General features: G+C 42.1%; 1 protein-coding gene across 1 annotated transcript in view; it reads right to left on the bottom strand.

Moving 5' to 3' along the window:
- Positions 1-3,310: 3,310 nt before the first annotated feature.
- Positions 3,311-13,109, bottom strand: part of gfod1 (glucose-fructose oxidoreductase domain containing 1) — a 35,405-nt gene continuing 25,606 nt past the window's right edge. The window contains exons 2-3 of the mRNA XM_085286246.1: positions 10,783-10,976; positions 3,311-10,505 (exon numbers count right to left, since the gene is read on the bottom strand). Coding sequence (XP_085142372.1) covers positions 9,765-10,505; positions 10,783-10,976 — 935 coding nt within the window. The 3' untranslated portion in view covers positions 3,311-9,764. The remainder of the gene's footprint in view (positions 10,506-10,782; positions 10,977-13,109) is intronic.

Here is a 13,109-nt window from a genome sequence, read left to right as displayed (position 1 = left end):
TCTAAAACTACTTCCAGCATTTGAGTCCTTTCTCTTTTGAGGTGGCCTCGGCCGTGACATGAAGTCCTTGTTTGTGCTCCTAAAAATTTTGTACCTAGTGTTATGGAAAACTTGGGTCCACTTGCTACATTTGCCAAACTGTCTATCAGGAACCTTGGTGTTACTACAGGGAGTGCAGAATTATTAGGCAAGTTGTATTTTTGAGGAATAATTTTATTATTGAACAACAACCATGTTCTCAATGAACCCAAAAAACTCATTAATATCAAAGCTGAATGTTTTTGGAAGTAGTTTTTAGTTTGTTTTTAGTTTGAGCTATTTTAGGGGGATATCTGTGTGTGCAGGTGACTATTACTGTGCATAATTATTAGGCAACTTAACAAAAAACAAATATATACCCATTTCAATTATTTATTTTTACCAGTGAAACCAATATAACATCTCCACATTCACAAATATACATTTCTGACATTCAAAAACAAAACAAAAACAAATCAGCGACCAATATAGCCACCTTTCTTTGCAAGGACACTCAAAAGCCTGCCATCCATGGATTCTGTCAGTGTTTTGATCTGTTCACCATCAACGTTGTGTGCAGCAGCAACCACAGCCTCCCAGACACTGTTCAGAGAGGTGTACTGTTTTCCCTCCTTGTAAATCTCACATTTGATGATGGACCACAGGTTCTCAATGGGGTTCAGATCAGGTGAACAAGGTGGCCATGTCATTAGTTTTTCTTCTTTTATACCCTTCTTGCCAGCCACGCTGTGGAGTACTTGGACGCGTGTGATGGAGCATTGTCCTGCATGAAAATCATGTTTTTCTTGAAGGATGCAGACTGCTTGAAGAAGGTGTCTTCCAGAAACTGGCAGTAGGACTGGGAGTTGAGCTTGACTCCATCCTCAACCCGAAAAGGCCCCACAAGCTCATCTTTGATGATACCAGCCCAAACCAGTACTCCACCTCCACCTTGCTGGCGTCTGAGTCGGACTGGAGCTCTCTGCCCTTTACCAGTCCAGCCACGGGCCCATCCATCTGGCCCATCAAGACTCACTCTCATTTCATCAGTCCATAAAACCTTAGAAAAACCAGTCTTGAGATATTTCTTGGCCCAGTCTTGACGTTTCAGCTTGTGTGTCTTGTTCAGTGGTGGTCGTCTTTCAGCCTTTCTTACCTTGGCCATGTCTCTGAGTATTGCACACCTTGTGCTTTTGGGCACTCCAGTGATGTTGCAGCTCTGAAATATGGCCAAACTGGTGGCAAGTGGCATCTTGGCAGCTGCACGCTTGACTTTTCTCAGTTCATGGGCAGTTATTTTGCGCCTTGGTTTTTCCACACGCTTCTTGCGACCCTGTTGACTATTTTGAATGAAAGGCTTGATTGTTCGATGATCATGCTTCAGAAGCTTTGCAATTTTGAGACTGCTGCATCCCTCTGCAAGATATCTCACTATTTTTGACTTTTCTGAACCTGTCAAGTCCTTCTTTTGACCCATTTTGCCAAAGGAAAGGACGTTGCTTAATAATTATGCACACCTGATATAGGGTGTTGATGTCATTAGACCACACCCCTTCTCATTACAGAGATGCACATCACCTAATATGCTTAATTGGTAGTAGGCTTTCGAGCCTATACAGCTTGGAGTAAGACAACATGCATGAAGAGGATGATGTGGACAAAATACTCATTTGCCTAATAATTCTGCACTCCCTGTATACTGCTTGATCATTCCAGATACAGGCCCTTAGAATCTGTACTCACTCACATTTATCTTCACATCTACACAACTCAAAGGTTGTTCTTTTGTTTCTCACTTTATTTTTGGTATGTTAAGTATGTCTCAATCATATTGGAGTTACCTTGAACACATTTATGATCTGAGATAATGATGAAGTTGTTCCTTACTTGCTGTGAAGCAAACATGTCTCAGGTTGGGTCCTTGTTACCCTGACTCCTTCCTAATCATGCCTCTCACCTCTATTCACATTGCTGGTGGAGGGACTAAGTTGTGAGGAGAGGAAGCTAGGAAAGGAATCGCAGAATGCCCAATCAGAGAAATTAGAAACTTCAAATACACTTCCCTTATAGATGTAAACTGTTCATGACATTAGGTAAAGCTGCAGCTTTCTCCTACCTGCTCTGTCACACTAGGCTGTTATTGCATTTTATTATGGAAATGATACAAGGTTACAGTAAGACTCATATGATATTCATATGAGTCTTACTGATATGAAACTGTGAAGGTTTTGAGCAACCCTTCATTTCTTTACATTTAGCTGGTAGAAATAGGAGTGATGTAAACATACACAGTAATACAGTATAAAAGGTAAAAGTCAGTATTTGGTACGACCACCTTTATTCAACACAGCCTGAACTCTCTCGGTCTGCTTTCTTATCATGTGTTGAAGCACTTTTCAGGACTCGTTCTCTATTTTTCTTGAATCATGTGGCAGCTCCAGCCGAGACTTTTCAGTGTTAAGATTTAGTTTAGCTGATCATCTTTCATACAGACAAAATTAAAATAACACGACACACAGTTTTGATTTGATATTTCCTTCATTTAAGACAGCTGTTTTCTAATACGTCTGCACGCAGTTAGTAATGAGTCTTCTGTTATTAAAAAAAAAAAGCAGGAAATGGAAGAATGCAATATTGGTTTAAAGCAGGAAGAGTGGTATTGGAAAACTTGTAAAAGAACCTATTTTAGAAACGTGATTATATACAAGTTTAATCTTGGGTTTTGGCAGCAAAGTAGTTGGTATTGTTTCCTTTGAGCAAGAAGGTCTTGGGTTCCTGTGTCTGAGCAACACCATGTGCAGCATCCACTATAGCCAGCAGAGGTCAGCAAAGACTTTCAAAAAATGCTCAGTAACACAAGCTGGATTTATCATAATACACATTTTCTAACCTTTCTTCATATTAAACACATAAGAGTGACAAATGAAAGCAAAAACAGGAACTCCTTACATGTACAGTGTGGGATCTGCTGGCCATCTTATGCTATGGGGTTAATTGCAGGTATAGTTTGAGTCTAATTGTCAGTGGAAAGGTTATTGCAAAGTAATACAGAATTTCTGTGGTCTTTCATATGTTAAAACCAATGGAACACGTACCTATCAGTGAAAATGTTAAAGAGCAATATGTAAGATGGTGCATTCCACGACTGTCATAAAAACACTAAATAACGGAAGAAATGGGTGCCTGGTTCCAGTAGAGTATCAGAGACTTGGAGAATCAGTGTGCTGAAGCAGTCCTGCCAGCATGTGGTGGCCCAGTATCTAACTGAGGAAAAATGAAATGAGAGCCATCGTGTATGTATATATTGTTTATTCCATAGAAACTGCAGCATTAGACAAGTGCTGAAGCTGTAAACCATGTCGCAAACACAAGATCACACTTTATTTTCCCCCACTTTCACGCATTCCCTTAGCCACACACATTCGATCAATGCCGAGCACTGGTGCAGGGAGATTTGCCAGTAAACACTGAAACAGAAGTTACACAGTCACTCAGAACAAAAAAAACTAAACAAAAAAACAAAACATTACAGCAGGGCGTTTATTTGTGACACCAACTGACCTCCTTAACGGATAGAAAATATAAATTATTCCTACAGCAAGTACATTCTCTCTAGTAAGACCCATAAATATGCGTTTGAGAGTTCAAATTACAGTATCTACAGAGGTCCATGCATCCACGATATACATACAGAACAATAAATATCAGATATAGTCACAATACAGCATCAAAATGGATATCTGTGGAGCGGGAAGCAAGCAAGACACGGCCAGAGTCAGCTGTGGAAAGGCATTCACAACCTGTGAGTGTACGGAGCGGCCTTTGTGCGGCTGTGAAAACAACAAATAAGATGAGCGGGAGGTCTGCAGAAGCACCAGTGAGCTTTTCCTCCAGGCTTCAACCTGGCTCACGATAGAAAGGGGAAAGGGAGGAAAAGGGGACAAGTGAAAGGAGAGATTGATGCAAAGTAAAGCAAATCAACTTTCTCAGCAGTGGCTGAAAAAAGGAACCTCAGAGGGAGGGGAGACCTACAGAGGAGCGAGTGTGAAAGAATGAGATGAGAGGGGTCAAATCAAGACTTAGTTTTGGCAATGTGGGATCCGGCTGCGAATTAACAGTCTCCGAGTGTATGAGAAGCATCTCTTTGAGGTTTTCACCTTCACCTCCACCTCCTTTCTCGCTCTTTCTCCCTCTCAGCGAGCGAAGGCCTTTCCTGAGCAATGAGTCAGTGAACGCTGTCGACGCAGAGACAGAGCGGTTCATAGTCAGACTGTCAGCAAACGAGGCAAAGTGCTGGAACCGGAGCACTTCTTGTTTTGTGTTTAGGTTTTCTGCAGCGTCTTTCTCAACGCACAATCGGGCCATCCTGACAGGCGGAGGAAAAACCAACAAAATTTGTCATCAGAATGAAAAGCAAAAACACTCAGTGGTTCAACTTAGAAAAAAAAAAGATAAAATCAGTCAACAGATAAAATGCATGACATCCTCACACTGTGCCGTATCGGCTCATTCACATTCCTCATTAAATATTCAGCGCTTCAGAAGCCACGTATTGCCTCGTGTGTTTCAGACTGCTGCTCACTGCCTCTCCGTTCACAGATGAAAGCTGGTGGAGACGCTTTGCTAATGACCACTAAAGCCTTGTGATGTAACAACACTCATAATGACTTCTTCTCTGATTCACTGTTTTTTTCCCCTATCCAGCATCTAGACTGGCTGAAATGAAAAGTTTTTGCTGCATCCACTAACTGAGTCTCTGTGAAGGGCCATGGCTCTGTGTGGACATGAATGAAACCTGCACTCACCCCTACACAGATAAGCTTCAAACACATGAAGAGCTCAAGAAGGTCTACTTAAGTTTATGGGTCTTCTGACCACGGAACACTAAATATAGCTGATTTATTTCTAGATGAGGCCCAGGCTGATCTAAAAGCACACTGAATCTATTTGTGCAGAGGCACTAAAACCTGCTGAAACAATGTGAGCTTGTGTGAGCAGGCAACATACACTAATCAGCCACAACATTAAAATAGGTGCAGTAAAACACGATGAGTATTTTAGTGTAACACCTCTAGGAGACTTTGGCTCATGGCACGTGTACCTTTGACATCACCATCAACACTGTTACCTAGCATAGAGTATAAAAGATGGATATGGCAGATGTCATCCACTGATTTGCGAAGCCTCGAGCTGAGCGTTGTCAATATTTTTATGACACCGCAAACTTAAATATTAATGACTTGTCAATCACTAGGTAGCCCCGCCCTAAAGGATTCCCTGCGTTCTCGTTTTGTTTTTTAAACTCTACTAAGGATCGTAATATTTGTATTCAGTAAGACTCGACAGCTTTAAGGCACTTTTCAACTGGCTTCAGGTTTAGGACCTGGAAGCCACATCTATCCTTTACAGTCTATGATGCAGATCAAGCTCCCTTCCATGGTTGTTCCAAAAGACATCGACTTCCTTACAACTATCACAAATCCTGCCTGGAGCGTGATCCCAAGAACTGAACCCAACCCCAAAACTGCTACCACTAATCCATTCATCAGGGCCCCACCCTGGGGGCATGGTGGCAGCATTGGTAAAAATAATAGATACGTGTCACAAATTCTTAATAATTAATTAGCACTTTAGAGATGTTCTAATAATGCTTGGGAGGTTTACTGGAAAGAGTCACAATACTAATTATCAGCAAATTGATCAGCACAGCCAACTGCTAACATCTACGTAGTTTTGGCTTTAATCAGTCGTAGTCAGGCCCTCGTGTAGAATACGAAGGCTCATAGCTCTGCCTTTATGCAAATTCCAAATCCTATGTCTTAAGGTGTTGCCTCCTTTGAGATGTGTCCTCAAGAAAGTCTGAACTGATCTGAAAAATGCATTTTCCATCGGAAGAGATAAGCACATAAAGTATTTACTTGTGCAGAAACAGGGAGGACTCACAAGAGAATCCAACTGGAAATTAACCAGAAATCACACTCTCAGATCTTTGACTGCACCAAAGTGCACAGTCACACAGGACTTTACGAGAGTGCATAAGGGCCAAACAGACCTGCAAATAAAATGCTACCAATTAAAGCAAAAACGTCAGATTTTACTGCAATAAAAGTTAACCTAAGTCATAAGCTGCCTTTAATATGCTGTAGGTGTTATATTTAGCCTCCAACCTTTCCCTCCCTGTGTGCGTCTATCTATATTTAACCAGCGAGAAAGGCAAATCATTCAGCTCCAGCTGAACTCAACAGGGACAAATAAACAACCAGTTCTACTCCAGCAGAGAGCTATAAATCAAACAGCAGTATAATGAGTTAAAGGCCATATCAGTGGGGTCCTAAAGACCTCTCCTTTTTCCTATTAAGTGCCTGCTTATCTAGTGTCTTCTTCACAGTCGACCAACCCTTAGGTTCATTTCCCCAAATCTGTGTTGATGGTAATAAACAGACAAATTCAACTCTGAAGAAACAAGTCTAACTTCTGTGCATGTTCTGTTTTTTCTTTACATAGCTATATCTTGTGAGCTTAACTGACAAAGGGGGGAAAGTCTATATGCAGATTTGATAAGGCGTTTAAACACGGGGCAATATTTTCCCTGAAGTACTGAGAGGCAGCTTATCAGTGTCGGACTCTGCGCTTTTCATGCAAACTATTTAGGCAAAAGTGTTTTCTGGTTCTTCAATTTCTGTTCTGTGACATGAGGGGTTTTAAAGAGGGCCTGGCCTCAGCAAAGCACTAAACAGTAAACAATAAAAGAGCATGCACTGACACTCTATGATCTATGAGTTCATGGGTGACGGTGTAGTTGTGCTGCTTTCTGATATAGTGCATTTAAAGAGAAAACATAAAGCTTTTCACAAGAGACTCTTTTGGTCAATATCCGATAAATGGAAATAAGAAGCTGAATGCTCCGAAGGCCTCAGTCTGCTGTTAAGCTCCCACAATAGCACTGCAGGTCAGTCAGTGGAAACTTCAACATAGAATAAATACCCTAACATTCATCCAGACATGTTCCAGTTCCTTGGTTTGTACAAAAAAACAAAAACAAAAAACCCCATACAGTACTGATTTAATTCTTTAGACAAAAGCGTATTGTTGCTTCATATTATTTTTATGTACATTTTCAGTAGTCGTTACATATTTAGTATTTCAGCACAGCTTATGGATAGAGAATGCATATTAAAAAAAAAATCAATCTTTTGGCTTGTGGGTTGGTGTTATTCCTTCACCTGCGTCGACTGACGTTAAACTTTAAGTTCAGCTGTATTTGCTTTCATCACTTTCTGATGGTTTGTTTCTGTTTCCCGGGAAGCTGGGCTGTGAGTCACACACCTGCTTGTTATGTTTTCTGATTGGTGGGTTAAACTGTTACGTGCATTAGTCGAAAGCTGATGAAACTTACAGCATACATTTCTGCTTACATAACAAGTCCAAAGCTGCATTTGCCTTTGTCCTGATAATAGAAAGCTGTATGGAGGACTGGGGTTTGAATTAAGTTCCAGTTAAAATATTAACCAGTGTGGGGGCTTGTAGTAATATCGATTGTTCTGAACTGCAAAAGATCAAAAATGTGATTGCTTTCGGGCATTTTGAAACTGCTTCACTGCCACTGCTCATCTCTTTTCCAGCATTGTTGCTATTTACAAAGCAGCAAACCGACATGGACAGCTTTGAAGCGCAGCTGACAACGTCGCTGCAGTGGTTCCTGCCACGCTTACAACTGTTTTAAAACTACAGTGTAGCTAGAGCATAGTCTGATGTGCACCTTCAGAGAAAACAACTGTGGTTGGTCTGTTTGGTGTTGATGGTCTGTGTAAGCATAGTTTACTGATTAGCTTCCTCACTATTCTAATGCAAGAGATATTAATCTTCCAATGTAGGCGGATGCCGTTTTCATGTTTTCATTCCTCTTGACAATCCGCGCATAAACTAAATAAATAAGTTAGATTCAATCTTGGCAGCAGACCAGTGCAGACAGCACTGTCACCTACTACGGCACTGGCTCTATAGGGGTTCAAAGCAGGACTGCAAGTTAAGCTTTAATTGCTTTAATTGTGTACTGTTTGGTATGGCTTTATTGTTGTAGTCTTCTACAGTACCATAACCCTTTTCTTAAAGTTGCATATTAAAACAGCCTTTGAGTTTCCATGTCAATGGACCAATTTCCGTAATACTCTTTAGTCTTTAGAGCACACTGGTGACATAGATATCAGTGGACTGAAGGAACCTTGTAGTTCCTTTAAAAATATGTATGGCAGCATACAGTGTGTTTGCTGCTGCTGGAAATAAGGTCAGTGAGAGCGGTGAGAGTGACGCAAAACCAAAACACTGGAACATGAGCTAAAAGAGGCCAAAACGCTGGACGCATATCTGAACTGTTCTTTTTAAAAACAGTTAATGTAAAAATTTGATGTAATAATTGAAAGCAGGGATCAGTGGGTGTGGGGCCAAGGGCTACAGACACTGTACCGTAGTTAGGAATTATTGACAGATGGATTAATGCTACTGGGTTTGATCTTTAGGCCTATATGAAATTTTTCCAACAATGAGAAAAAAAACACAAAATAACACCAACCTTAACACTTTGAATAAAAACTTTTTCTTTTTTTTAAAAAATGTAGTCGCCCACACTTTGCTACACTGCTTGATTTACTGCAAGTTCTCAGTCTTACTTAAGCTCTGGGCAGACCACACGGGCTTGCAATTAGTTTGCAGCACTGATTGCACAGAAGTGTGCGAATGAAATCTGCACATAGCTTGCAAACTTACATGCAAGACTGTCTGCACTTCAGTGCCACATGAGATTAAGTCGCTACAATGATAGCATAAAACGAGTCAGAGTACCGCTACACTGACCAACCACGCAGGTGATGCACAGCCGACTGGAACTGCATAAAGGCATACCATAGTTTAATCTAACCCTTTATTTCAGGCTCAGAGAGAAACTAGTGCCCCTTCTGCCTGTTTATATTGCATATGAAAACCAGAGTCCTCTGGGACCCCCCCCCAAAAAAACACCAGCCAAATGATTGATTCTTTTTTTCTCTTGTTTCACACACATAGGAGAAACATACGGAGCAGACAGAGCATGACTAAGAAGCACACTGACTTGTTTTTTTTAACATTCACTTGGTAAAACTAGTACTAAAAGTACTTCAGATTACAGCAACAACAGACTGGCACAATTTTAAAAAAAGACTATCGTTCTTCCTTGGCAGTCCTTGTTCAGACCCACAGTGTAGGGCGTGTGTCTTTCTAGACCAGTTATATAGAAGAGAAGGAGAAACAGGAGGCACAAATAACTGTTTGATCAAGCAGCCAGCAGGGGTGATGAAAAGCATATGAAATTGCAAGTATCTGTTGGTGAAATGGGAACATTAGAAGGCGATCCCCACAAGGACGCCTCCTACTGATCGACCAACTAACCAGCAGGTAGTTTCACTCCCTGATATGCCGCCACTGTAGGTCCTTCTGTTGCATGAATTAGCTTGATTTAAAAGTGCATCTCCCCGCAGGGCTTAAACCTGCTGCCAAAATGAAAAAAAAAAAGCTTCTTTATAAATAAAGTTCTGATTATTTATCACATTGCTTTTCCTACCGCTGAGGACGGGAAACCACAACTCTCTGCACGTCGTCGTGTAAAGCCTCTGTAACAGTGACAACACAAATTTCAACACAAAACTGGAATCCGGCAGCTCTGTGAAAAAACTTCCAACAATGCCGCTTGAGCGCCACCATGAGTTTTAAAAATGCTAACAGTAGAGGGACATCCTACTCCGCCGCATGGCCTCGCTGATCAGATAAGCTGGGCTGACCTCTGGTTCTTCTGTCATGACCACAATGTTCTGCCACTCTCCGCACTGGTTGGACTTCTTAATTGTATCCACCACACACAGAGCATATAAGCAATCCTCAAAAGTGGCAGCCATTGTCAGGGGCCTCCCGTCCCACGTCCGCCGGTCATCTTGGTCCTGGAAGGCCTGCCGCACAGCCTGGATCATGCGGATCGTCCCGGTGAGGTAAGGGGACGGAATGTCACTGAAGGCCTTCTCCGGCAGGGAGGCCTTCTCGAGAGGCGTGGTGTCTTTGAGCAGGAGCTCAGGGCCGCCACCACTTTCTCCACCGCCACTGTTCTTCTGTCCATACAAGTCTGTCCCTGTGACCGTTAGCCTCCCGTCAGTCCCTACAACTATCACCTCCTGCCTGAACTCTCCGGGGACATTGAAGTTGAGCGTGACGGTGCAGCAGGCGCCTCCCTCCAGTACCATCTGGAACGTGCAGAAGTCGTCACTGGTGATCTGGCGGATGCCCCGAATGTGGTCGGTCTGTTTAACGAAAGTCTTGAGGAAGCCGTGGACTTTGGCCGCACGCTGGCCTGTCAGAAACGTAAGCAGGTCAATAATGTAGCTGCCAACCGAATGCAGGCCACCGCCTCCCATCAGATCATCGCAGCTCCAGTTGTATTTTTTCCCAAGGAGGCTACCACTGTGGACCTTTAAGACAAAGAGGATAACAGGGGAGGGAGCACAAGTTTTTTAGATTTTATTATGGCTCACTTGACTGTGATCAGGAAAAGCAAGAATGAAAAGGAGATAGTTGGGTAGCATCTGGGATCAAATCACCAGGGTACCACCAGTGTCTTGTAGCAACATTGATTCTTTGCTATGCCGGTGCTGCTATAACTCAATCTAACATCGAGATAAAAGCATAAGAAACAATTTGTATAAAATGTCTTCACACAGCAATAAACAGAAGTAGTTCTGGTCATACCTGGGCCTCACAGACCAGAAGTTCTCCGACGTAACCTGCCTCCAGCAGCTCCTTCATTCGAACAAAAGCTGGCAAGAAACGCAGAACATTTCCCATAATGCTCAGCAGCTTGGGGTAGTACTGGGCAGCTGACATCATTCGGAAGGCATCCAGAGGCGTGGCGGTCCTGTCGCAGATTACATTTTTGCCAATACCTTATAAAATAAAGGAGAGACAACGGGGAATCAGACATGCAACCTTGCAACTTATTGTACTAAAAAAGCCTGACAGCTTACTTGAAATGTTCAGATGAAGGAAGAAGGTGGAAGAGAAGAGACGGAAAGAGAGAGAGTGAGAGAGTCATAATATCCTCTTGAGCATAAAAACATCCCTTCCCCTGAAGAAACAATGCAAAGCTGCTAAATGTGGTAACTCCCACAACAACTGGCTCAAGATGTCATGAACTTTCAAGTAGTTCCTATCTGGGTCGTGAGAACTGTTAGTGTAAACTGCGCACCAATGGTGAATCCATGCAAAAAGGCAGTTTTGCAGTCTATATTATTGGCTCCACCAGCCAAACCTAATGAAGATCTTCTAAAGTCACTAAAAGCCATTTAGATGGGCTGCTGGGGTATTCCCATGATGTATTGAGTGGTAAATGGCCTGTATTTGTATAGCGCTTTTACTAGTCCCTAAGGACCCCAAAGCGCTTTACACATCCAGTCATCCACACACTGGTGATGGCAGCTACATTGTAGCCACAGCGGCAAGGCCGCCGAACAATGGTGCCACCGGGCCCTCTGACCACCACCAGTAGGCAACGGTTGAAGTGTCTTGCCCAAGGACACAACGACTGTCCGAGCCGGGGCTCGAACCAACAACATGCCAATTACAAGGCGAACGCCCAACTCTTGAGCCATGATCGCCCACATCGAGTGCATCTTCTTCAGTCACCTTTTTCACTCACTATGTGTTAATACACCTCTTTACATTTAATTATTAGTTATTATTAATCTCTAGATCTCTTCCAAAGTGTGTTTTTGTCCTGTCTTTATGCACCTAACCGCCCCTCCCAGTGGGTTTTCTCTGTATTATTGGCTTTACCTTAGAATATAAAGTGCCATGAAGCAACTGTTGTTGTGATTTATTAAATAAAAAGTCAATTAATTTGATACGTTGAATAATTGTTGGCAGGCATGCGTGATATTGCAGACATAACCATGGTGTACAGTAAGACCACACAGCTCACAGAGGTTTAGACAGGGTTCATTTGCATTGCTGGATGCCTTATGGTAGAAGAGAGGAGAAAGACCGTGTACGAAACCCAATAAAAATCACTTCCAGCACATCAAAAGGCCCACTGGTGGCAGAAACACCCGAACACAACCAAGATGTGAGGCTGTATGTCTGTCCTCACATCACCGTTATAGTGATGGTACTGCAAAATATGCTGTTGAGGAGTAAGTTGCTTCGTACTCATTGATTTGTTGTTCAGTTTCTAGGCAGACGAAACAGAATCAGGCCAAGCACCAATTTTGCCTCGAGCCAACAGTTCAAACAAAATCAATTCTGAGTGACAGAAAAGAGACCCCCCCCCCCCCCCAACCGCAAAACCCTGAAATCTGTCTGCAAATTGCAATTGATTGTCAAACTGGCTCTGAATGACAAAAAGATTGAAACAGCTGTGCTGTTCTTTACTACATCTTTGCAAAGAACATCAATGTTAATCAATAACACTCAATACTGTACAAAGTATAAAAAATATCCATCATGAGGACGCCTTGAATGCATACAACCAGTGCAAAGCAGAAGTAAACAGTCTCTGTGGCCACAATAGTAAATGATGAAACATACTGTAGAACAAAGTCAACATAGTGACACAGTATAGTTCATAGTATACAGAAATCTATATAAACTTCAACAGAAGCCCATCTTTGTTTGCGGTGTGGCCAGTACCACAAGGTTCTTGTAAAAAAAGCCAGTTAACTTATATCTTTTTGTCAATGAAGATAATGTGTTACATTAAATTTCAATTTTTTATGTGTATGTTTTTTTCATGTGTAAAGACAGGTAATGTGAATAGTAATCTACATTAACTAGCTTAAATGTTCTAGGTTTTCACAAAAGATGCATACAACCACTGACAGGCACAGGAGCAGAAACGCTGCTTCCTCTAAACCGCGCAGTTGGAACCTTTTCTCTTGTAAGACCGGTAAATACAAAACAACGGCTGGCCTGTTCCATATTAGAAAAACTCTGACTGACCACACGTGGTACCTGTTGTACTGTTTTAGTTTGATAAGAATAAAGAACTCAAAGAGGATAACTACAGACCACTGTACTGAATA

Source organism: Mchenga conophoros, linkage group LG9 (assembly GCF_057382185.1).
Source record: "Mchenga conophoros isolate Kocher_MC1m ecotype Shallow Benthic linkage group LG9, M_conophoros_male_GT1.1, whole genome shotgun sequence".
Lineage (NCBI taxonomy): Eukaryota > Metazoa > Chordata > Actinopteri > Cichliformes > Cichlidae > Mchenga > Mchenga conophoros.
Note: the sequence above shows the minus strand (reverse complement) of the source record. Positions and strands in the feature narration are given on the sequence as shown.